A 26020-nucleotide genomic window follows, 5' to 3' on the forward strand; every position below is an offset into this window, starting at 1 on the left:
TCATTAAACTCCAGATGACAATAAATGTAACATCAGTGGCTGGTGAGCCCATGAATAATGCCCTCTGCATTAAGATTTGTGTTTAATGTCAACAACAGCTCATGATTCAGCAGATGACTCCAGCCATGCATATTTAGAAAACGGTGGAAGATCAGACCCAAAATAGGACCCATGTCTCAAAGAATTTTAGAAGTAATACCAGCACCCTGAGAGCACTCGCATGAGAAACTATTGAGGTTTCTGTAATACAAACGGAATATGTAGGGCTGCATTCTGCACTACCTACGTGAGCAGCTGCCTGTCTGCCACAGAGGTAAAAAAAAGCTGCTGATGGCCACAACATTAGAGATACAGAGAAATAACATCACTGTCTGCTATAAAGCTTTTGCAGCTACAAAAGAACTCCAAAGACCAAATCCAGGAAGAATTAATGAATTTAATTTCTTGTAAGAATTGTGCGTTGCCTGTACATACAGAACAGTCGCATCTGTCATCTCTTTCCAACAGGTTTTCATTCCATATCAGCCCTATTCGCATGTCACGGAGCCTAAGCTTTACAAAGCTTATTTTCCATCAGTCCATCTGACTGAATTTCAAAGGGGCAGAAGTGCCATTCCTTTTTCCAAGGATGTTTGTAAACTTAAAAATGGAAAAAACAAACAAACAAAAAAACCCACCCCAAACCCAAACAAACCCCAAACCGAACCAACCAAAACCACCCCCACCCCCCCCAAAAAAAAACCAAACCAAACCAAAAACAACACACACCCCCCTGTGAAAAGTAATCACAGGCTACAAGCTCTCAAAATTTTGCCAACTGCCACAGAACATCAAAGCACGATGCACTGTGGAAGGCTTATAAGACTGCCCTAAGGAAGGATGAAGACCTCAGACTGCACCTAAGATTCTAAAACGTTATCTTTTAAAAATCAATCTTTTCTTTTATATATTTATATATTTATATATTTATATATTTATATATAAAATAAAGCTTTAAAGAAAAAGGCAAAACTTCATTGCTGCTTCTAAAATTCAGTTGTCAAGAATGAAGATTTTACGATGACGGTGGCCATCCACCCGCTACCCAAACACTTCTTTGGGATGTTTGAGGCGCAAGGCACATGCTCAAGCACAGGAGGGGACTCTGCTTTTGGTTTTATTTACAGGAGAGTAAGAGAATAACTAAATTAACAAGTGGAGAGGAATGAACAAGATTTCATCACATGGAAAGGGAGTCAGCAGCAGGTTTTTCCTAGCGCAACCCTAAAGCAGCATTGCTTGCCATTTACGTACAATTCATGGGTAGGAGACAGCACGAGTGAGCAGGGTGCTTTACAGAGCAAGAAGCACAAGGCTCAAAGAGCTTCCAGTTTGACAGTACCCAGTTGCCGGGATCTGTGCAGATCTCTGGAGGGCAACAGGGCACGAGCTACAGTAATGGCGATTTGCCTATTTAACAAATCTACCATTTGGATTACAGGACTGCTGGCATTTTCACAAGGAAGAGCCTGGGTACAGTGCTGTCAATGGAGTCAGTTCATATAACGCTCTAATAAGAGCAAGAAAAAGAAAAAAGTGGATTCTTTTTTCATATATAACAATACACTTGAAAACAAGCAGGTATTACAAGTACTCATCAATATTAAAATAACTTTTAAAGTCAGTTCTCCCTGCAGCTGAGATTTAAGTGGTAATGCTCTCCTAAGGTACCTTACAGCCTCATGGCTTTTTAAAAATTAAAAAAAAAAAATCTTTTTGTACTCTTGTTCAGAAAACAGTGCTAAGAATAGAATTTTTTAAAAATTAGCCATCTGAAAATCATAAAGATGAAACAAAACTAAGAAGTTTGTAGGGGGATTTTTGCCTCACCTTCCTTTCCCCCCCTTTTTAAAGCCCTACATGATTTACAGCTTCATTTATTCCCATAAAGATAAACAAATTTAATTTTTTTTAATAGGTCTTTTTCAGTATGGGCTACTTCCATGCAAGCCGAGTGCAAGTCCAAAAGCATTCCCAATAAGAAGTTTAGGAGTTTTCAGCTTTTCAGCGATCTAGAGCAAAAAGAAAGTCACAGACAACTCAGCTGTTGTTACCGTCTGACTTGAGCCCAGCCTCTTTCCTTTAAATGATTTTTTTTTTCTTGTAAAAAGAGACAAATTCTATCCTCCATTTCTGAAGGTCAGTACAAATCCCAGACCCTTGCTCAGTGTTTGTGCACTTACTCAAAATATATCGATGCACTGTTGGGGAGGAAATGTTTATCCCATTATTTCAATGTTGCACTGAAAAACAGGGACATGACATACTGTAGCCTGCCTTAATACAAGAACTGCCTGATTTTGTGCCATTACGCAACCCTAAGTAAATCTTCATTACAATTACAAAACAAGATAATAAATTACTGCAAGTAAAGTGGACAGCCCTAAAAACCACAGGAAGGAAAATAAGGAGCCAGAAATATGGTTCTACTGGGTCACAATTTTATTAACACACATGGGAACAATTCAGCGACAATTTGTCTGGAGTGCGTGACCTTTCTTTGCAATTCCTCTATGATAGAGTGGCTGATACCAACCCCCCACCTTACCTAAAGAGACCCGGGAATCACCATTAGGCCTCGCCTAAAGAGACCTGGGAATCACCATTAGGCCTTGCCTAAAGAGACCTGGGAATCACCATTAGGCCTCGCCCAAAGAGACTCTGGAATCACCATTGGGCCTCACCTAAAGAGACTCTGGAATCACCATTGGGCCTCACCTAAAGAGACTTATACCTCACCTAAAGAGACCCTGGAATCACCATTAGGCCTCACCTCACACTACCCATGTGAAGGTTGGGCAGATAAAGCAAAGGGACTGTATCCAAACCGAACATCAGGAGTTTCGGTTCTATTCTCTAACATCTTGAAGAGCTGTTTTCTTTGCACGTGCCTTCAACCCTGACTCCTGAGGAAGCCATATCTTCCGCTGATCCATACTTACTAGAGATCTCTGCCAAACTGCAACAAAAGTGAATTTGATAATCTAATCTTTCCAAGGGAATTTTCACGTTGTTAATAAGTGGGCAGGGAAAAAAACCCGCTCTGCCCAGACCACTTAAGGAGAGTGAAAGTTTAAAATCAGCACGCCAAAATGCAAAGTCCCAAAATGATACCTACACAGCAAAAGCAGCATGGAAAGGAAAGAAATAAAGCCCTCGTTACTACTGCAGAAAAGAGCCTTTGAGGAAGAGGGAAGGTTTAGATTTTCTTTACCACTTCCTCTAGGAATTCAGCATTAGTAGCTTGATGCTGCATCCTTTTGTCCTGTTAGCAGCAGAAAACAAACCAAATAAGGAGAACTGCCTATAGTCTTAATGAGATGAGAGTTTCCCAACCCTTCTTGACCTTTTGCAGGTCATCTCTTAATAATTGTACTGAAGTAATGAACTGTAATAATCGTACCATAATGAACTGTAATAATCGTACCATAATGAATTGTACTAGTACGTACCCACCTCTGCAGGTACATACCACACTGCTATGAAGTATATCATTAATATTTGGAAAATGATTTCAAGGAAAACTATTTCATCCTTTAAAAGAAAGATAACCAAAATTTGAGGAAGATACTGAGGGATCCAGAATTTCCTATAAATCATAAACCATCTATAATGGAAAGCAGAGAATAATAATTTTGTATGACAGAACTATTCAGTTCAGCTGAGCACAACTTGGAAGGAGGTTTCATCACAGTGAGGTAAGTGCATTACATCTGACATGAAAAACCCCAAAACGTTCTTCTAGAAATACTTTCATGAAAAGACAAGTAAAGAAAACCAAAGATGGAGATGGTAACCGTGACATTACAGACTCAAGTAAGACTACTCCCCCTCTGACGTCCCAGGTAGACACAAAGTGGTGATCCTTGGCAGTCCTATGGGCACCCCAAAACAGCCTTTCGCAACAGCCAATTAAAGTATCTCCTTCTTAGAAGTGGCTTCAGTAATTCTTCTACAAAAACGCACTCGCAAAAGTCTCTGCAGCCGTCCAATTACCATTTTTGCAGTATTTCATCATTTCTGTGTCACTCAATTTAGACTTAATATGAGTGGTGTGGAACAGACAAAGTTTGAACTTCAAGATGTGCCTGTAAACAACCCGAAGAACACGCCAAGAGCTCACCATTACTGTTCAAACATCTCTAAAGTCATACCATGGCATGGCCACCACAAGTACTCTACTCTCTGTATTCATCCACTAAAGTGTTTGGTTACTAAGGTAGTCTTGTTCTCAGTGTGCCGATTTGGAAGTTGTAACTTTTCCTGATGTATTGAAATATTATACATAATGTAATAATAAAACAGCATCTTCATCTCAGGGGAGAGAATGCCAGTTTGCTGGTAGGGTCTCGTAGTCACTAATTGTAACATCTTTCATAATGTTTTTCTTCTCTGTTTCAGCTATATTATCTTTGTAATGAACAAAACTATGATACAGCCTGTAACGCTATATATAATCCATAGATGATATTTTACATTCTCATGCCTTAACAGAGGCCAAGTTCAAGCTGCAAAAATATTCCAAAAAGAAATGCAGAGATCCTCAAGTTTCTCTAGGGTGAAAAAGCAACATTTTTTTCCTCTACAGACAGCAGTTTGCATTCAATTTAAATTCTCACCCTGCCTACTGAGGCATCAGGGAAAAAAAAGCATGCAAAAGCTGACGGCAGCTTGCCATCAATATATAGCGTTGCCTAGACCCGATGGAAACACTTTCTGAAATAAATCAGATTTTGTCCTGATGAGAACTGCAATGGAAATAAGACAACAGAAGAGATGAGCATCATTTAGCAGCAGCTTTTGGAAACATTTTGATGTGGCTATAAACACAGTCTCATAAGCTAAGTACTATAAAATAGAATATTTCCTTATGCATTTTCTTGTCATTTTTGTATATATATAGAAAAATTATACAGTAAATAACTCCTAGCTGCTGCTAGGAAGACTTTCAATTTTCCTTGTCATACTCCATTTACCTGTTTTTCCATTAAAAACTGTCAGTTTTGAATTTTTAAGACCAAAAATGCAGGAGACAGCATCTACAAGTCCAGTGAAGTTCAAGGTATTATCTCCTTTTGGATTTTCCAGCAGCAACACACCATCTAAAACCAAAATTAGGAAATTAAAATGCAGTTTGGAAGCAACATCCAAGTTTCATTGCTTTTCTAATGACTTCTTCTAATTAATTCCAGTGAATTTCTAAGCTACCTTAAAACTGGCAACACTGCATCTTCCAGAAATTTTTGTAGTATAAGAAAGGGAGAGGGAAGAAAACAGGGAAACCGACTGACGTGTGTACTTCAGAGTTAGGGTATGGAAGTTATATTTCTTTTTCTCAACAAAGCAGCCAAATTTTTATGTCACTGAATTATAATCCAGTAGTATATTGATTACAAACTGACAGACTGTGTGCCCTCTGAGACCTTCACCAGCTTACATAGTTACGTTCATTATTATTCATAAGTAGCTTTGTAACCATGTTAAACAAGGCACACTTACTTTGACGCGCAAACTGTAAACACATGTAGGAAAAAAATATTCCAGAGAGTGCTTTTAGTTTTTTCTCCTTTTGATACATAACTCAACCTTGTAATACTTTTAACAATATCACTGCACTCATCTTTTGGTTATAGTTAAGACATAGTTATTATATTCTATGGTTTAGGTATTCTTTCTAGCTCTATACTTAATATCCGAGTTTTTCCAAAACCAGTATCCCCTCCACTGAAAGGCATCACCTACATGTACAGTACTACATCAAGCGTTGAAAATTCTCAGCGTACACGCTCTGAGCATGGGTGAACGTACACACACACACACACAGAGTGTGTACGCCTCCGTATAGATATTCACATACAAACCCTTCTGCAGAATATAAATAATTCGTGTGCACACCTGCATATTTACTTCAGGTCCACATCAGAAGACATCATGGACAGCACGTGTTTTTGCTTTTAATAAACTTACTTTCAAAAAGTATTTAAAGCTACTATTGGAAGGGAGTTTGCACAATCTTTCAAACAAATTCTTGGCTCCAACATTCACCACACCATTTTCCAAACAGTCTTTTAACACCACCACTGACACATCAAACCCGGTACATTCCTACCTTGCTCTGTGCCATTAACACAAACTTTGAGGTTGACGTAGGCACAGGCTGGACCAACACACTGACACAAGCCACCTCTGACGAGTGTAATTTCTAGCTCCGACCCCTTCAGCTGAAGGAAGAGGAATATGATGATTATTTGAATATTGTTTTTTTTAAACAAACACAACAAAATATTTTCCTTAAATAAACATTAAGATCTTGTCTTATTATACTAAACATGACTTACAATAAAATAGCAACTTTTGCCACATCTTCCCTCAGAGACAGAGCGCTTAAAATATTAATTTGCCTTTAATATATGTTAAAGACATAGCAGTATTTAACACATAAGGAAAACAGAGTGGAACAAACAGCCTGATCTTCACAAGTGATGAGCAGTGATGACAGTCTCCCAAAATATAATCCCAAAGTGAATATACTTAAGAGAGGAAGACTCTTCCAGGGGTAAATTCAGCGTATCTGAAGACAGGACCCTGCTCTCAGTCGCTGTCTGGAGAAGCCTTCATCCATCTCCAAGGGGCTACCGAGAACAGCCAGGGGTAGTACCTGCCTTGACACCAAGTCAGCCTTTGTGAGTATCTCCCCCTTAGCAGTTAGTGGACTAAGTAAAACGTCAAAGACCCCAACAAGAAATGGAACAAGTATCTTCCTTTGCAAATGAGACACAGGCTGAAGAGACTTGAGAATCTGTAGCAATACTACAGAAACAGACTTAGCTTTAAGACTGCTTTTTCAAGCATGAGTCTCTTCTGAACTAAGTACAGGTTGGAATTACTCCTGCACCTATACCAATTTTCATGAGAATCACACTTTAAAAGACCTCTTAATTAAAATTTTTACTTAAACAAATATCATACAGGAATCACTTATATGAACAACTGGTACTAAGCAGCCATTTAAGCCAAATTTTTTGTAAATTCAGAGACAGTCTTTGGTAAGAGTCAGAGTCCAAAGAGTGAGCAGACAAACCTGGAAGTGCCACTCTTTGCTGAGCTCCTATTACAAAGTAGGGAAAGACACTTACGGAGCAGCAAATCTCATTTTGTGTTTATCCAGTTCTACTAGCAATTAAAAATCATTTTTCAAGTAGCTGATTTTCCTTCCCAGTATTTTCTGAGCAACTGCTGATTTTTTTTCGTTGTCTCTCAGAGCAAGTCTCTGGGAGAAGAGTTCATAATTAAAGCCTTTTATCAAAAATTGATCCAGCATAATTTCACAGAAATCCTAATCCTGAATGTAATCAAAATACTTGTAGAAAAGACTGACTGCATTTCATTTTTGTCCCAGTCTTCACATATATTCAGCTTCATGCAGACCTGTTATTCCTTTTAATATCTTCCAGAAATTTGGTGCAATGATCCTGTCACAGTTGACTTAACTTAGGAACTCATGTGTGGAATTATGCACCTCATTCTTTTAACTTGCATCTGCTTTTATAGCTGAAAAATCTATATAATTGTCTATGTAATCATCACTGTAAAGCATTTTCCACGTCAATGCTGCTTATCAACCCCCACCAACAGAAGACAGTTGATGCATAATTCAATTTGAATTCACATCTTCATAGTCTTTGTGCCTGAAACTGCTAGTACAAAATGCAATGCAGTTATGACTAATAAAGACGACTAACCATGGCCATGTCTGCTGCACCAAACTACAAATTCACTGCACACAGCTGCAACTATCCTCAACTCTCCACAAAGGCCAAACTTCTACGCTGACAGGATTTCTAAAGAAGGGCTTTTTCATTGCAGACATTTTTATTCACTGCTCAGTGTGACAAGCTAGCTGCAGCAGAACACAGAGTACAGTCAAACATCTGCCCTAAGCAATCCATCTCCGCAGTCCCAGGAAGCACGACTTCCAAGGAAGACTCTGCAGTTGCACTAAAATCTCAGTCATCTGTTTCTCTCTGCAACCTCTATTTTAAAGTCTGTGACTAACAGTTCAGAGGCACAGCAAGTCTGTAAGCACGGTAACCATCCAAACGTGCAGAAGGCAACCCACGCGGCAAAGACCACAGATTCACTCCGTGGGGAGGTACTCTGTAGGGATTGAGACTCCTTTAAGTAAAATAGTAACAAACAACTCTGCATTTACTTACAAAGTCCTCCTTTGCCTCTGTTTACCATACATAAACTGTCTAGCTTCGGTACACAGAACTTGCAATAACTCCCTGCTAATGTTTTTGTTCAAAAAAACCTCCACACCCAAGGTTTTAAGCGGACAGGTAGGCACTCTCAGCTCTATGACCGTTACAAGATTATTACGTTTCTATAAACTTAGTCATCAATTGCAACAGCCACGCAGAACTGTCTATCGTATATAGTCTTATTTCTGCTATAATTATTTAGGTTTACACAGTCTGAAATCTGACATTTGTGCAAATGCATAGCCACAAACCTCCTATCTCCGCTTTACGTACTAGCTCATCATTTCCAAAACTGAACGGATGTCTGGTTTTTGCTGACATCCAGACAACAGCTACCAATGGTATCCATAATAACTAGCACCTTCTGTCTGGGCAAGACTTCATCTTTACGTAGACAGCATTATCTAAAACTCATCCAACAGCCTCATCTTTCAGCTTTCCACAATGTTTTTCTGCACTAGAATCTGCTAAATTAAGATTTAGAAAACAGAAAAATAATAGTGGGGGGGAACCTCGCTTGCACAGGCATGAAAGCTTTCACGGAAAGACACAACATTAAAGCTCATGTACTAGGCAATTTCAGAGGCAGGCATTCAGACAAGTGTTTCCCAGCACTATACATTTTTTTCCAGCTGGCTTTACATTCTAATTCAGATTTGATGTTGACTTAACATCAAACTGTCCATCAGCAGTATCCCAATCAAATAAGTAACTAGAAGAAATAGCGAAATATTTTCACCGATTTCTCAGCCATAATATTCTCCACTTGTACGTAGTGTCACTAGATTAAACTAATCGTTTTAAAAAAGGCCAAACAGAGCTTTGTTTCAAATCTCTACAACTTTAGAAGTGTAATTAATAAGTATAAAACATTTCCTTACACATACTGTTATTAAGATGGATAAAATATGCCCTTTCCTTTCAGCTATTCTCAGACCCCCAAGCCATTCTGTAAATCAAGTTTTAAGTCTGATATATCATAAGTTCTTGTCTTTCTGGTCTAGCATGACATGTCAATTGAAGAATATTTCATCCAAAACTCTGCTACGAATGCCTTTGGAATATACTAAGTTTGAATGGCAAACCATGGCAAAAGTATTCTCAAAACATGTCAGAAGGAACAGGCAAAGAAAACAAAGGAAATAGTTCAAATCTGCTGCTGAAAGAATAAACCGATCTGCGAAACTGCGTTGTTACAAAAGACTGAACTTCAGCAATACAGGGGAGAAAAAATAAGCATCCTCAAACATTAATAACTGAAGTTGGTCTTAAGCCAAAAGGCAAAATTTAGCCTCAAAGGAGAACATTTCCAATACAAAAGCATATTAACGTAAAGAAATCAGAGCAAGAATATTTTTGCCGTCTAAACAATGCACAAATAACTCTGTGTATTAAGCTTACACAAATGACTACCGAAGATATTTATTTTGGTACCCAACCAGCTTCATTTTAAAAAATACTACACGTACAGAGCCCAACTATTTTCTTTTTTAAACCAAAAAGACTTAATATGGAAGTTTATAAATATGAAACAATATCCACTATATCCCACAAATAAATATCAACATACAATTTTTCTGTAATTGAAGCACTTTGTTCCTTCAAAAGCAGATAACAAAATGAACTATGCAGTCAATGCTTTTCCTTCTTACTTGGGTTGTTTCCTGGATAAGAACTTCTTTTGAGGTAGGCACCGGGTAAGGCTTCAGGGCAGCCTTTATTGTTGCAAAAATGAAATCCGTATGTTCCTTAATAACAGTATCCAGGTAGTCACCTTCTGGATGTGATCTGTAGTACACTGTAATCTCATCTGTGGGGACCAGATTTCGCTGTAGGATACACCAAATATACTATTAATGAGAGCAAGATGACTTTCACATATACAAACTAAAAGAAGGATACTTGTTGCGTTAGAGAAAAAAATATCTTAGAAAGATATTTACCAGACATTTGTTAAAAGTTTCCACAAAAGATTTAAATTAAAACAATTCTTTTGGCAGAAGGGCAAGAAAGAGGCTTGAAACATGCTGAGTTTTTCTTCAAAAGAGAATGACGGAATAGTGTACCTTACTCAAAATGTCGCGCTTCCAAATTCAGTTACCAACTCTCCCCCTTAGTGAGCTGAAAGCCTACCGAATTTATTAAAAAGCTTTTCTTGATGCACGAGAATTTTACTAGCACTTACACATCCTGTTAGCCTGAAATTAAACCCTTGGCTCTTTATTTAACAATTGCTCAATCAGTGGCATTTTCTTAACACCCACCAGTCTCCAAGACATTTTGGGATTGCTTTGGAAGGTGGTGACCAGGCTTTTAAGTTTTCACGCTAGTTCTGCCACATCTCACATACCAACATATACTTCAGAAAAAGAGCAATTCATTTCAATGGTACGCTTATTAAAGCTGAATTAGAGCAAAACTCTGCTTCAGTAGGAAAATGGTTTCAAGGAAAAAAAATAGCAGCACCAAGAAAACTTTATTTCTAAAATCGCTAAAAATAATGACTGCCTTAATGCCAGTAGTAGTTAACTGTGGCTCTGGAATCTGTGGATTTTATTACATGCACACTTTTATAACAGGAGTGGAAATCAAAGAACAACAGAATAAATGCACAGTAGCATCATGTTAATTATTAGGCAAGGTTAAGTATTTTTATATTCATTTAAGTGAAAATAAATTATGACCTTATGCTCTTACAGAAGTAAATTTAAATAATCCAGTAACTTATGAGGGAGTTTTCTTTTCATGGCCACATTCCTTCCTGGTTTTATCTTATATGGATACCAATCTATATAGCTTTTTAATCTATATTTTTATATATAACTATATACATATATAAAAAAAACTATTTTTGTACAAATTTGTCATTTTCCAGTCTTATACTGAAGATTCATGCAGTCTTAACTGTACAGTTATCTTTTCCCAAAACCACATCCCATGAAAATGTTCTCGGCACATCATTTAGAGCTCTTGCAAGATTTCTTCAGGCATAAGCCTGAAAAAGATACATATTCTAGCACATTGCCACCAAGTTAGTCAAGTAGGAAAACCCTACATATATCGTAGAACAACATGTTCCACGTTTGCAATGTGTATGTGCATGAAAGGACAGGGGATTGTTTTGGTTTGTGTTTTTTTTTTAAACTTTCAAACTTCCGAAACCTTTAGAATTCTTTATACCAAGTTAAGTATTACTTAATGTCCTCTCCAGATTAAAGGCTTTTTCAACTTATCATCACCTCCATGGTGACCATGCTTTCTTGGCACAAAATGGAGATACTGAGTGCAGCTCTTTCTGGATTAGTTTCATAGAGAGAAGGAAATTACATCAGTTCAGAGTGCTTTAACATAAGTTCAGACAGCATCATTTGTATGTAGGATGAGAACAACGTAGAGCAGAATCATTAATGTAGGTATACAAATCAGTGCCAGAAACGCCTCCTGCAATTTGCTAAGACACAAGTTTGTTTCTTTTAGCAGTCCTAGGCTTGGATGTCTCAGCTCTCACCAGCCCAGCTGACGGGACCGGAACTGAGACGGAACAGAAGGTAATACTTGGCAGGAGGCAGGCAGGCCTGAGAGCTGCTTAACCGGGACTGAACCACTGCTTTGTGGCTGAGGATAGACAACAAGAGGGGCTCAGTAAAATAAATAAATAAATTTGTTAATTCACTATGGATGATGTACAGCAAGCTTATTATCCAACTCCAGCTACTTAGTAATATGGAAATTCAAAATGAAAGTAATTATTTACAATCGTTTATGTCCGATCAAAAAGCTGTATATTAGGAGTGAATGATACAGGGCTTCGTGTTTAATTACAAAGGTCAGTTTCTGCTGCATATTGCCCAAAGACTGCTTAAAAGTAAATGAAAATGTCTTGTTCCAAACCATTGCTTCCTAACCTTTTTGCGAAGCTTCTGGATGCGATTAATCACTTCCCGGGCAACTCCTTCATCCACCATGGACTGGTCTGGGGTAACGTCTAGCAGAACTAAAACCTGAGGTGATGCACAGAAGACAGCTGAATAGGTAACAAACTTGAAACAAGCTCCTGTTAACTCACTCAGAAGCTCAGGTACATTTTTATAGAGGTCCTCACAAAATACCTTGTTCAAGACAGTACTTTAACATCTCCAAAATTCAGAAGATAGGCTCCTGGAATTTGTTGAACTCACTGAACAAACCAACCCACCCCAGCTTTCACCTCATCATTTTCATATTACTTCTAGAGAAACTCTTTCCTTAATAATAATAATAAATTAAAAAAAAAAAAGAGAGAGAAAGAGAGAGAGAGAAATAACCAGTAAAAGACCTGAGCATCGGAATGCGCCTCAAACTGGGCAGATCCTCCTGCAACCTGATCAAAGGTATACATGAGACGAAGATCTTCCCCATGGAGTTCATGTCCTTCTACAACAATGGTGCCTGTGGAATTGGCAGATGAAGAGCATCTCTTACAATCAGAGCAAAACAAAAATTTAATTCAAAAAGCTTAAGACAAGTATGAATCTTCAAATACATGAAATGCAATATATTTGCAATACATTTAAACAGCAGTTAAGCACTAGTGAGAAACAGTGAACTATCCCACATCCAGATTTTTCATACAAGCACTTCTACAGGCAGCAGAACTCACGCAAAAGCAGGCGCTTCAGCAACTGTTTGTGTACCATTTGAATGAAACGGAATAAAACTTACAAATCACCTGTATACTCAACTAAATAAAAATTTACATTCAAGCAGTTAACTAAACAGATATAGCTGGAAACTTCACACAGTAAATCTGGAATTGAAGCAATGTTTTTAGAACATGAACTATTGCACATATACTCAGTTCAAATTTGATTCAGTCTTACAGAACAGTTTACTCTCTATCCATTTTGGCCTTACAATAGCACTTAAGCAGGAGAACAGCGTAAGATCAGTATACATGGCCACTTCTAATCTACTGTCAGCAAAGTAATAAAACCGAGTTTTCTCCTATTTTCATTAACATAAAATTTAATAGGGATAATAACTGGGAAGTAGGCCTTAAGTTTCCCTAAGCCCACAGAAGGATACTTCTGCATCTCTTCCTGCAAATGCTTGATTAATATACACAAATCAAGTGCAATTGCTTGATTTTTTTCTGATGAGCCAAAGGATTTTGGATCTTCTTTTTCTGGTCAACATTGCCATCGTTCAGTGGTTTGTACCACTACATACCTGTCTCCTGGAATTCCTCCAGCTGCTCACTCCTCAGCTCTTTGATTGCAGCCATGACAACCTTAAATGCACCTTTCAAACGCTTCCCAAGCACCATGTGATCGGGTTCTGCTCGCAGCCGGACTCCGTATTTATCTTTATTAGTAGATAATGTCACTTGACGTACATTAAGCTCCTATATAAATACACCAAGAGGAAAAAATGCAGCTAAAGAACAGCCATCTCTGACAACTGTGGAAAGAGTACAAACCAGGGGCCACAGTACTAGGGAAGGCGTAAGTCTCAAGCTGCAAACTTTTTGTATGGTTGTGTCTATGAACTAAGTAATTTGCCAAGACTGCAAGAGCAAATAAACCCAACCGGCACTGAAGCTATCCCTTAGCAGAAGATCCTATCCTCCTCTCCAGCCTTTAGGTAGACATTTCTCTGTTACTGATAGACACCAGTCAGCGCTCAACTCAAACCAGATCCCTATTCAACAACCTTTTTTCCTTTACTGTTACAACTGCCTGAAGAGATAAAACTACTACCTTTGTGTGCAATGGCCTGGCAAAATTCAGGAAGAAAAATTTTGCTAAAATACTCCCTTCAGTATGCATTTAGCCAGAAAACTATAGTCGACAATTTTATGTTTTAAGTTGTACAAATGCTACTGCCTCATTTTGTCTCTTTCCTTATCTGTTTATTCTGGGTCCTTGCTGCACAGAAAAACACCTTGCTCAGAAGAACTTCAAGTCTATGCTTTGCAGCACAAGAACTCTGAAGATCAGTGTCAGCCAAAAGCTTGTAAAACTTGCATGAACTTCAGGAGGGACCCTAGACCAAGGATGTTGTTTTGCCACTACAGAAACTTGGGTGTGCCTGTGTTTTATGAGTAACGCGTGCAGTTTTTGTCCTTGGATCTGAAGGGGAATATAGTGGTGCTGTAGAAGGTTTTAGAGAACAACTGATTTAAGAGAACAGCATTGCTACCATATGAAGAGAGATCAAGCCTGGAACTCTTTGGAGGGAAGAAAGTGGAAGAGGGCTATGACTGAAATTTTAAAAGTTATGAAGGAGGTGGGTAAGGAATGTAAAACTGTTATTCACCAAATCCCCAAACAACCCCTCAAGTAAGGGAGCATGCAGTGAAAATAGTAGGAGATTAGTTTAAAAGAGATAAACAAGTAGTTAATCCTTGGAACTTAACGCCACCAGAGGCGGTAAGCAGGAGTGTACCACCAACTTCAAAAAGGAATTAAGCTCGTAACAGTAGGCACATGAAAAGAAGTTAAAGGGAAGAGGCACGCATGTGCCCTTGAGTGTCTAATACAACAGCTGCAGCTGGCTGACTATGAGGATCTACTGCAAGAAGCAGCCAGATGCTCATGCTTTCCCTAAATGGACTCTGCCATTGCAGGAGACGGCACAATGTGCTAGATGAGCTACGAGTCTATACTACCAAGGCATTTCTTCCATGCTCAATTACAACTATTTTCTTCATCACATAAGCACATTAAAAACCACCATTAAAAAAACCCCCTTCGTTACACACCCTGACCATCACACAATGCCAAATTTGAAAATACACAAACCTCTCCGCTTAATTCTGTCCAACAAACAAACACATTACACATGTTATTCATAACACCAAGAAATAATGTCCTGGTATACCTCCTGTAAATAAGAGCACTGAGCACTGTATCCCAGTGTTGCTTTGTGTCTTCACGGGAGTCTGGTTTTTCCCTGCTTTGTAAAGCTAAATAAGAAACACACACAAGGCACGACTTGATACCTAAATTTCCAGTTTTGCACAGTCTCATTCTCTCTATTCTTGGTGTTAACGTACCAGGCACAGATCTTGAAGAGTTTTAATTGCCAACATGCAACTCTTCTACAGGTACAAATCTGCACGTATCTGGAGCACATTTCACTATAATTTGGCAGGTTTTGTCTGTCAAACTGCCCAATACTCGAAGCATTTTGTGTTTAAATCTCCACTAGAAGGTTGTTAGAGTTCACATCAACATGATAATCACCAAGTGCATTTGGCAAGCAAGCTACTCCCAAGTCATTTAGGGAGCAGAAGTAAATGGTAGTGTCAGCATGACAGGACTAGCAAGTAGCCAAACATTTAGACTGAGAAGTAATGCTTAAATACAACCTCTGAGATACAGTCTAATTCCCTAGGAAGTCCTACTGACATGAGGAGCCAAGAATACAACTGAATCTAATTTTACTTAATACATCTTTTAGGAAATCTAATGAAAATTACGTACTTCAGAAATTCAGTTTTAATGGGGTGCTGTTGGAAATGAGCCCACAAGTGGTAAATGATGACCTCGTGGGGAAAAAGAAATTATAATCCAAAAAATAGCACAAATTTAAAGATGACTTTGGGCCTGATTAGATAAATTACATACAAGCCAACTGCATCAGGACAAGTTTTCTATGCTAATTAGATTAGAAAATCATTCTTCTGTATACATCATCAATTAAAAACCCAGAATGATTCTTCAAAAAAAGGCAAGTCTGTACTTAGGTCTGTTTATATCTGCCTCAGCATAGTGCTTTGACTTAAAACAGTTCTTAATTTTATCTTCCAGTAAATCAAAATTAGCTCCTTAACATATCTTTCAAGTCCCAAACACACAAACTGAGGCAACCAGTCCTTCCCATCGCCAGCAGGAAGACCTGTACATTCAGGCACTCCTATGTACAAGGGCCTTTAGTTGGTGCCATGTGCCAGACGTGACCAGACCGACTGGCAACCCAGCTACGCCCAATTCTCAGAACAGAGAAAGAGAAATGCCAGTGCTGTGCTTCAGCTGGGCTGGGCTCTCTAAGCGAACATCCTAAAAAGGAAAATAAATATTGATTACGTAATACTGTAAAAGAAACAAAATACTGAAGGACCACACACTGCCACAGTTCATGTGTCAGTTAATTCAGCACATTTGTGGACTCAGTCTACTGCAGTACTCCAACACCATTAACGTTATGAAATACTGGTAGACCTCGGATTTCACGAAGTCATCAATTTTCTCTGTTTTATTATAGCCATACATAGGGGTGGGGGTTGAAGGGTATGCAAAGACTGGATGCAAACAAGATTCTGATTGTGCTTAAAGTAGAATGTACTCAAATAAACCCTTTCACTGGAAGTAGTTAGGAAGAGAAGTCCTGAACTAGGCTTGTAAAAGGCCTCAGATAGTAATGAGTAAAATGCAACTGTGTTCAGTTGCTAAAAGCCTTCTGGATTTATTTCATTTTGTGAGCTTGGCCATTTTTCCATGACAACTCTATACTCTGGACAGTTCTAATATTAAAATCCATTTATTTAAATGGTTTGCCATGTTCTGATGATGAGAGAGTAAGACTGCAGATCAAAGACTACAGCTACTTCTGAAAAAGTGATGAATGAAATGTTCGAAGAATTGAGAAGTGTCTTTTTCAAATTCTTTTGTCAGCAACTGCATGAGATGAAATGGTATAATTTTTCTTATAGATTACATCTGGCACCTGCAAATTTACTAGAAACACACCTCTGGCAATAACTAGAGGTTCTAAAGCTCTGAAAATGTAGGAGGTTGATGAACAAAGCTGCAAATACAGCCCAAGTAATACTACCCAGTCTGCCTGTAGTCATTGACCTCTTTAGCTCTGCACCATCCTAGTAAACAACTAGATTGATTGCTATGCAGTACAATAAAACACATACTAAGCTGCCGCATCAGCTTGTTGAATTTTAAGACACATAATAAAAATAGGACAATAGACAGTATTTTCTATTTGTGTTTCCGTAAAGGTATTTGAGCTTGTTGAAACTCATCTCCCCATAAGATATACCTTAACTTTGTTTGCAGTAGCAAATGAATATAAATTAAAACATACTTTTGTACAATCCAATTATGTAATAATTTATCAAATTGTTCGGTTCCTTTGTTACCTTTTGCTAGCTGTAGAAGTTGACAGCAAATTTTGTTAGCTATCTTTTTGGAAGTAATTTGAGTAAGCAAACCTCATCTTCCTTAAAATTGGATTCTGTAAAATCCACAAATCCAGTTTTCAGATCAAGGAAATGTGACAGACACTAACCTAAATTTCACAAAATTCTGCTATTGAAAAGATTCAGGTATTGAAATGATTAATAATAATACCAATTCTGACGTGAAGCATCGTAACTGCCAAGTCGGAGAGAAACAATCAATGAGCTAACATGACAGAAAAGCCTTACAAACCCACTTGCAAATCCATTAAGATTTTTTAATTAAAAGTCCTTTAGTGCACAATCCTTAAGAATTTAAGTCCCACAGTAACTAAAAGCAAGAAGAATACAACACTGATCTACAAGTCTTGTGCATGGAGCCATGACTCCCTTAGCCAGTGCTCCTAAGTTGCCCCCAGCAGAATTTTTAGAAGCCTTCCTTAGATGTATATTTAGGCTTGGGGAAAGATGGTATTGCTGGAGTAATACACAATTAGAAGTTTAAGAGGTCCTCCACTGCTTCAGTCATCTCTTGAATTCTTTGACTGACATGGTTGCTTTCACCAAGACAAGTGAGGTGAGTTGATCCTGCTTGGGCAGGTGCAGACTTCTGTTCTCTTTGTCAAGGCAAAGCAGCTGATCTTGACAATGACAACTTGAACTATAAAAGTTCCATCACATTTTAAGCACGTGACTAGATCTTCTGTTACAGAGCCCTCTGAAGATACCTTATTGAAAGGAAGAAAGAATCCTTAACCTACCAAGGACAGGCGTATGATAAGACCCATGCCATTTCTGGACAAGGGAAAAAAAACCCTAGATACTGTACTGCCAGTGGTTATTATAACAGAAAAAGAGCTTATCTCACTTATCTTTGAAGACCCATTTAAGTGGCTTTAGAGAATGCAAAAATGTTACAAATACTTATGGAAGAAAAAAATCCAGTAAGTGTAAAGCATCATACCCTTATGCTTCATGTACTGCCAGCATGCCTCAGTACAGCCACTGGAACTGACTCTGTCATGGACATGTATCTACTGATCTGGAAAGTGACAGATTCTGACAAATGAAGGATGACAGGGAGGTCAAAGGTCAATTATTAGTAGAAATACATTTTATTTAATAACCCAGAAGCCATTAAGCAGAAACATAAACTAAAGACAGATTGCTGAACCCTATGTTATATCAGCTCTAAGAAGTACAGCGGTCCTAAGGTGATACAACATGGTAAGAATTTCCTGAAGACAGAAATGAGACAAAGTTCCTCTGCAATGTCAGATTCGAAGCTCCAGTGCTATGGATGGAGCTGAGGGAAAGGAACCGCTCTGAACTGTGGAGAATCCCTACATTTCCCACCCCATTACTGTACTTGGACACGTAGAAGCTGTGCACTAATATGACAGTAGCTTGGGAAATACATTGGAGGTTAAAGAGGACAAAGAATTAAGTTGTAACAGTAATCTGGTTTTAGTACATCTGCTACAAGCACTTGAAATACAGGAGGAGCGCAGACTTCAGAGGATAATGAAAAGTACACCCTATGGCTCACCTTTCCAGATGTGAAGGTATCACGGGACGGAAGGGAAGAAAGTCTTTCATAAACTGTGCAGATGTACAACTACATTGCTGTTCAAAATTTTTTTTCTTCTGGTTTTTGCTCATTTAAACAGCGACCGTTTCAAACAAGTAGATTTGAGAGGGCAAAACATGAGAAGGCTAAGCTTGCAGTTCACAGGCATTCAGAAACTGTATTAAGACTTCTGCATGAAATCTCTTGTAATAGTAAAGCAAGTCAATACTTCGGGGGGTTGTTAGTTTTTGTATTACGTTGTACGTAACTTCTCTAGCAAGGACCTTGCATTGAGGCTAGTATCCCTTCCTCAAAAACCTTTTTATCAGGAGGTCTTGAACGGGGAAGATCATCTGAACAACTACCTAGGTGATTTTGTTTTGCAAGACCACTCCTTCAGTTCTCACCTGAGAAAAAAGTTGGCGTGTATTCTGCCTTGTTAAATTAAGAGCCACACACAAATGTAACAGGATCGCATAAGGGAAGGATTCAAGTGAAAATCCAGACAGATTAATACACAGAAACTATCTGTCATGAAGTAATTCCCAATTTATATTCAAGTCTAATGCATGCATTCTGCCCAATATCAACACCAAATCAGTTCCTTTAGAATTCTGCTGTCTTAGCAAAGAGCTGCTGTTCAAAACACAATTCCTTCCTTCCCAAAACACATACAGCTACAAAGATGAAGTCGTGGCATATCTCCCCAGGCAACACAATGAAACATCTGGCTGTGAAAAGTGACCATCTATCCCAACGAGAGACTACTGCAGCAAGAGGAAATGAAGACTGTTCAGAAAGAACAGCATTGCTTAACCATCTTCCTTCTTCCCTCACTGCCTTCCAGAGTGGTTCTGAAAGGCCTCCAGTCTTACAACGGAGATATTATTACCTCTCACTCCCTGTTCAGCAAAGCAATTATAAAGCCCCTCGGCTGCTAACACTGAGAAATTACACATAGCATAGCTCATGATATCAAATGCATGAGCATGACAGATTTAAGTAGTAAGAACCACTGGTTTGCAAGATGTTTTGAAGGCCCCAACACCTAGAAAAAGTTCAAAGGCATACTGGCATAGTAGCTTTTTTTTTTTCTTTTCAGATCAAAACACCATGGCTCATTGAAATTCATCACTGTAGCTGAAAACACTCTTCTCTCTCACTATTCCCTCTTACTATTTGATTTCTCCTGTACATCACAGATGTGAAACAAGATAAATATAAAGTCTATTTGTAATGAAGTTTAATTGAACATAAAGATTTAAAAAAGCCCACTCTACACAGTCTTTTAAGCAATCAAAAAGTAATAGGCTTTGTGCCTTCACTACAACTTCTGAAATGCAGTACTGAAGTTTAAAAGATTTATTTATAGTATAAACATATAAATAAACAAAGTGTATTTATAAACTAACTCCTTTTTCATTTAACTTCTTAAAATACTATGGATTTGTACATGACTGACTAAAAGCAGAAATTGCAGCGAATTTCAGGAAGTTATACTCAAAAACGCAAGAAGGGTTACTTTTCTTTTGAATGACGGGGCTTTTATCCAAACACAGATTCAGAAGTAGGGCAGGCTGCACTTCTCTAATGGACACACATTAAGAGAGTATTGCAGTGGCATACAGGAGCAGATGAGTGTAAGAAATTGTAGAGACTAACATCTTATTTATTTGACATTTTATATCCCAAACAACGTCCTGCAAAAATCTTGGCTGGTCCCCTATTCTGCCTTACCTGGAACTCCTCTCCGTCAACCCTTCCACTTACTGTCAAACTGTTTTTAATGCCCTTTAACTGAAGGGGATCACAAATTTTGCAGTCCATCCCTTTGACAATATGTAGTTGAATATTGTCCTATTTTTATTCAGAAAAATGTTTTTTCCTTTCACTGATCAAGACAAAGAACATTTCTAATAGCCTCTTAATTATTCATTAAAGAAGTCCTATGTGGTCAGTTGAGCAATTAAGGGTTTCTCAATACTACAACTGACTGCCTAAGGATCATCACCCATTTACCTTCATTTCTGTACACAGCACCCACTGATATCCCCTTTCATTACAATACTCTTTTAAATTAGTTTTACCTAGTGAGTTATTAATATTGTCAACATGGAAGGTTAGGGTTTTGTTTGTTTAGGTAACAGACATACACAATCCAGTTAAGCATGATGTTCATGATGTTCTTACCTCGAGTATGTACTTCTCTAAAGATCTGACATTTTCCAGAGCCTCTGGATCCTGATGGATAACAACTACTTCTTTCAAAGGGTACTGGGGGGAAAGGAAAAAAAAAAAGAAAGAAGAACAGAAACTTTTGTCTTCCCAACTGAAAATGAAGAACTTCAAATTATAAGTAATAATTTCTGAAGTATTTTATTGTTGAACTCTGTTTGCTATTCCAAACTTAATTATTCAATTTTCCCAGGCTTATCTCAAAGCTACAAGGCTACTGCACATTCCCAAGGTATTGATAAGAGGTGTTAAAGAGTTCTAACCTTCACTGGAATGGTTTTTCTGTCTCTGATTACTCGTCCAAGCTCAATAACAGACTGCAAACAAGAAACGGCACTTTCAATTTTTTTGTCGATGAGATCCTCCCTAGATTAAAAAGGAAACATTATATTGCTTCATTTTCATTGTATCTGTTTGAGCAGATTGAAAACATTTTACCCCCTTCTCTGAAATTCCCTACTAGAGACTCAATTATGCCCTGTTTGGGGCAATTTGAAAAATGAACAAACAGGTTTTTCTTCTCTCTTTGTGTAGAAGATGAGAAAATAACCTCCTGGAAACAAAACACAGAGCTATTTTTAAGTCATCTTTTGCTAGCACCTCTCACAAGATGGAGATGATGGATTGAGTCATACTACCTATTCTATTAATATCCAATAAAAAGTAAGATTTACATTAATATCATAAGAAGATGCAAAAAGATATGATAAATAGGATACTTATAATGCCGATGAAATACCTATAATGCAACAAACTCACTGGATCTCAATTTATAATCTTTTCCAGGAATTCTAGATACTTTCGCTTGATGTTTTAGACAGTCTTGTCATCTGTCCTGGCTTCATCATTTTTCTTGGCTTCATCATTTTTAACACCCTTCCATTTTGAGGGAAGGCAGGGTTGAGGGATTTTTTTGCCTTGGGGGGTGGGGGGAGGGTTGGGTTGTTTGCATTTTTTTGAGTAAGCCGACATTCACATCTTGTTTCAAATGTACTAGCAGCCAACAGTTCCGAAAATGTGGTTTTCTTGATTTCTTGAGTAGCTGCATAAACTGAGCAGCTCCTTTAAAACTGCACAGGTGTCATATCAAGACCAGAGGTACTGGTTCAAAAGACAGTTGTGAATAAAGTGAACAAAGTTGCCTGCTGTAATATAAGTAGCAAAAGTACCAGGATGAAAACCATGCATCCAGTAAGGATTGTCCAGAAAAACAGAACTGGTAAAGCAAAACTTACAACTTGCAACAATCCCCATCTTCTGCATTACGGCCTTCATTAAGATGTTACTACCTGTTTTGAAGCTTTTGTTCTTCCAAAAGCCAGTCTTTCAGGATGGTCCTCCAAAAACTTGGAAACGTGTAAATTGTGAGAGAGAAGATTTCGCTCCCAGAAAGATTCATAGAGTATAATGTGGCAGTATTTCAATATTGCTTGCCATTACTTAACAACATTGTGGAGCCACAAAATGAGAATAGTCTTCACAGATTGCATGCAAATCCACAAAATTTAATGCAACCAATCTGTTCAGACACTAAACAACCAAGTAATACCTCAGTGGGGTTTGTAACACAGGTATTGAGTCAAGTTCAGCTGTGAAAGTGGCCAAGTCCCTTAGCTTTGCCTGTACATACCCATCATATTGTTAAAGTAGTATTTTCTGTAACTGCATCCAAAAAATGTCTCTTATTATTAACTGACAATATTGTCCTTATGCAGTCATCAGAAACATATTTAAAGGAAAATGCAATGATGTGCTTAGCAGCTCAAGGTGAAACTCCCACAATAAAAACTTCCACAATAATTTAGTTCTGAAAACATGTCTTTTTATCTGACGAAAGGAACAATCGATATGTAGGGGATCCAGTAAATTACACAAACTAGTAGCAGACAAAAATCCAAACAAAGTAAGAGGAAAGCCATACAAGCCACTCAAATACATTATATGTTTGCATGATGCAGCAGCAAGTCAGTTAGCACTAACAGGAATAAAAAGTGACTAAGCCACTTTTAAACACCCATGCTAAGCCCATGTCTGAACTGAGTTCCTGCAAATAGCTCACTATCCTTCCATTACTCCATTCTACAGCAGCGCAAAACCATTTCCGATAGTTCACTGATGAGTTTTGCATTCTTTGATTACATATTCTTTACAGCACTTTCCCAGGGAACAGAAAATCAGCACCATCATTATGTCAATCTCAAACCCCTTGTTGCAGTAACTCTCACTATTAAAGCTATCAGAAAGAACATACACCTTCCTCAAAGGATATAGTATCCATAAAAGAAACACCATTACTAGAAGGTTTAAATTTTTAAACTGGCACATAAAGTATCAAGGTCAGCTCCCTTGTCCTTGAGGGTTTTCAAACCGGGCTGCAATGCAAAAGCAAAGTTTGCTTCTCTTACCTTCAGTGACTAACTGCAGACTGGCACTAACTTAATCCACTAACGTAGCACCAAGGCACTAATGAGAGCAACCGATTACTGTAATACTACTGTCTCCCTCAGCTGGATAAACAAAACAAAAACCCCAGACCAAAACCACTTCAGTTGTCAAGTTCTACCTCGGTTGAATTGATACTATGGATAACCCAGAGCGTATGTCCAGTACAACCACCATGGACCCAAACCTTTTTGAGACACACTGGCACTTACAAAAAACCCTCACCCATCAGCATCCAAAGAAACGATCTGCCTGGAAAGCGCTCTCTCAGATGATGTCTCCTCTTACAAGGAAGTGGCAATCTCTGGACAATGGCCTAAATTCTTGATTTGAAGCCAAAATAACTCACTCTGCTGGCTCCGTATGTGGTCCACACAAAACAATAATTCCAATCCACATGGGATCTGGCATCAGTGTTTACTAAGAAAGGCCTAGAGATGGGGGGATGCACATGTTCCTGCAAATGTAGGGCCCACAAGAAAGTTTTATAATCCTTTTGGGCCCTTCATAGGTACGCATTATAGCTTCCAGTCAGTGCACATTTTGAAGAGTAAAAAGGATATTCCTTGCCCACCATAAGAAGAAAACACGAGTTGGGAACATGCATTCCTCCTAATTGTTTTCCTTCCTATCTACAATCCTTCAACCTAGCACCAGTCTACTGCCTAAGTGTGCAGGGAAAAGAAAATTCCCAGCTAACATTGAGAGAGGGGTGTGAAGTGTACGGCTAGTGAAATGTTCTCCTACACCAAAGACTCTAACAGTAATCAGAGCTTAATCAAAACTTAAACATTTTTGCTTATAGGAAAGAACATGTTAGCTATCATCCTAAAATTCTTCCCGAGGCAAAGGAATATTCACATTATTAATGCTGCTTGTTTTCTTGCTATGCAAAACAGTTTTAAACACAAGTAAGTGGAGGAGCACTGTTCTGTGAAAAGCAAAAAAAAAAACCAAAAAAACAACAAAACCAAAAAACCCAAAACCCCCAAAACAAACAAAAAACCCCAACCACCCAAAACCCAACCAAACCCAAACCCCACTTTGCCACATAACAGCTGTCTCTTACCTCACTTGGGGAAGCATGAGGTAGTGGATGCTTTCAGTATTCTTTTCCTGGACTGAGGCTGGATCAATAAGTGTCTTCAGATTCTGGTACATCAGCTCAGTGATAAATGGCGTATATGGTGCCTGTAATGTTGCATTCAATCATCATCTTTTCTTTATTGTTTGTATATTATGAATAAGTAATATTTATGAATTGCATAAGGACAGTTCAGCAAAAGCAATGCTTACACAGGGTCTTCAATGCAGAACTGTGATGTTATTCAAAATGCAGACTGAAATAAATGATGAAACTGATATTTACATGTTACTTTTGGGCATCAGATAAGAAATCATAACGTCTCTTTATCAGTCAGGTGATATTTGCCTTCTTCATAGTACGATGGGGCAGATAAGCAAATAAAAGGGGGAGGTGGAAAACGAACTACGCTACACAAATCAGTAGCAATGTTTTTTCTCCCCATGTATTCAGTCTCTGTACCCCTACGGTCAACTCAGACACAAAGATGCATGCTTTCAGATAACTACATTAAAAATGTTAAACAGTTATAGGGGGCTGTAATTGCCTTACCATGAGTCTGCACATGGAGAACAAAACACTAAACAGGGTTTCCAAGGCCATAATGCAGTCTTCAGTCCCATTCTCGCCCTATTTGAAGAATTCACCAAGAAGAAACCAACAACTGCAATTTTAGGATCAGTTAAGTGCACTTCAATAAACTTCAAAAGTTTCCTATGTTAATGCAGTATGCTGGTTTTCCAAACTGTATTCATTTTGCTCAATCCCATCCAGCAAGTGAAACAGAATTACTAGGCATGTTGTTTGTTTGGTTTTCCTCATAACGCAGAGAGGAGGAAAAAAATGTTAACTTCTCATTCCCACTATCGGGTACAAACTGATATAATTTAAAATGCAGCATAAAGATTTTGTGTAACACCATGAAGCTGCTATGCATTAAATTAACATAGACTACTAGGATTTTGTTTACAGTCTAAGATTGCAGAAGTAGATACCTACCTTTAGTCTTCTGCGATTCATTCTAACATACCAGTTGGTCAGAATATCAACAAACTTCACTAACCGAGGGACTACAGTGTACAGCCTGTAAGCTAGAAGGAAAAAATGTTTACTGCAGTTAATATTTGCCCTCTGCATCAAGCTCCTCACTTAGAGAAACACATGAACATTTGTAGCTCTGGTGTTAAACATAAAACTTGAGCAGAAGCACG

General features: G+C 38.2%; 1 protein-coding gene across 1 annotated transcript in view; it reads right to left on the reverse strand.

The window, feature by feature from the left end:
• The window catches only part of IARS1 (isoleucyl-tRNA synthetase 1), a 112789-nt gene that overhangs the window by 6751 nt on the left and 80018 nt on the right, over nt 1–26020 (reverse strand). The window contains exons 22-32 of the mRNA XM_075514391.1: nt 25809–25900; nt 25362–25439; nt 24795–24916; nt 21547–21649; nt 21239–21322; nt 13512–13686; nt 12619–12731; nt 12209–12304; nt 9956–10132; nt 6149–6260; nt 5016–5141 (exon numbers count right to left, since the gene is read on the reverse strand). Coding sequence (XP_075370506.1) covers nt 5016–5141; nt 6149–6260; nt 9956–10132; nt 12209–12304; nt 12619–12731; nt 13512–13686; nt 21239–21322; nt 21547–21649; nt 24795–24916; nt 25362–25439; nt 25809–25900 — 1278 coding nt within the window. The remainder of the gene's footprint in view (nt 1–5015; nt 5142–6148; nt 6261–9955; nt 10133–12208; nt 12305–12618; nt 12732–13511; nt 13687–21238; nt 21323–21546; nt 21650–24794; nt 24917–25361; nt 25440–25808; nt 25901–26020) is intronic.

This window comes from Mycteria americana, chromosome 11, assembly GCF_035582795.1.
Source record: "Mycteria americana isolate JAX WOST 10 ecotype Jacksonville Zoo and Gardens chromosome 11, USCA_MyAme_1.0, whole genome shotgun sequence".
Taxonomy (NCBI): Eukaryota; Metazoa; Chordata; class Aves; order Ciconiiformes; family Ciconiidae; genus Mycteria; species Mycteria americana.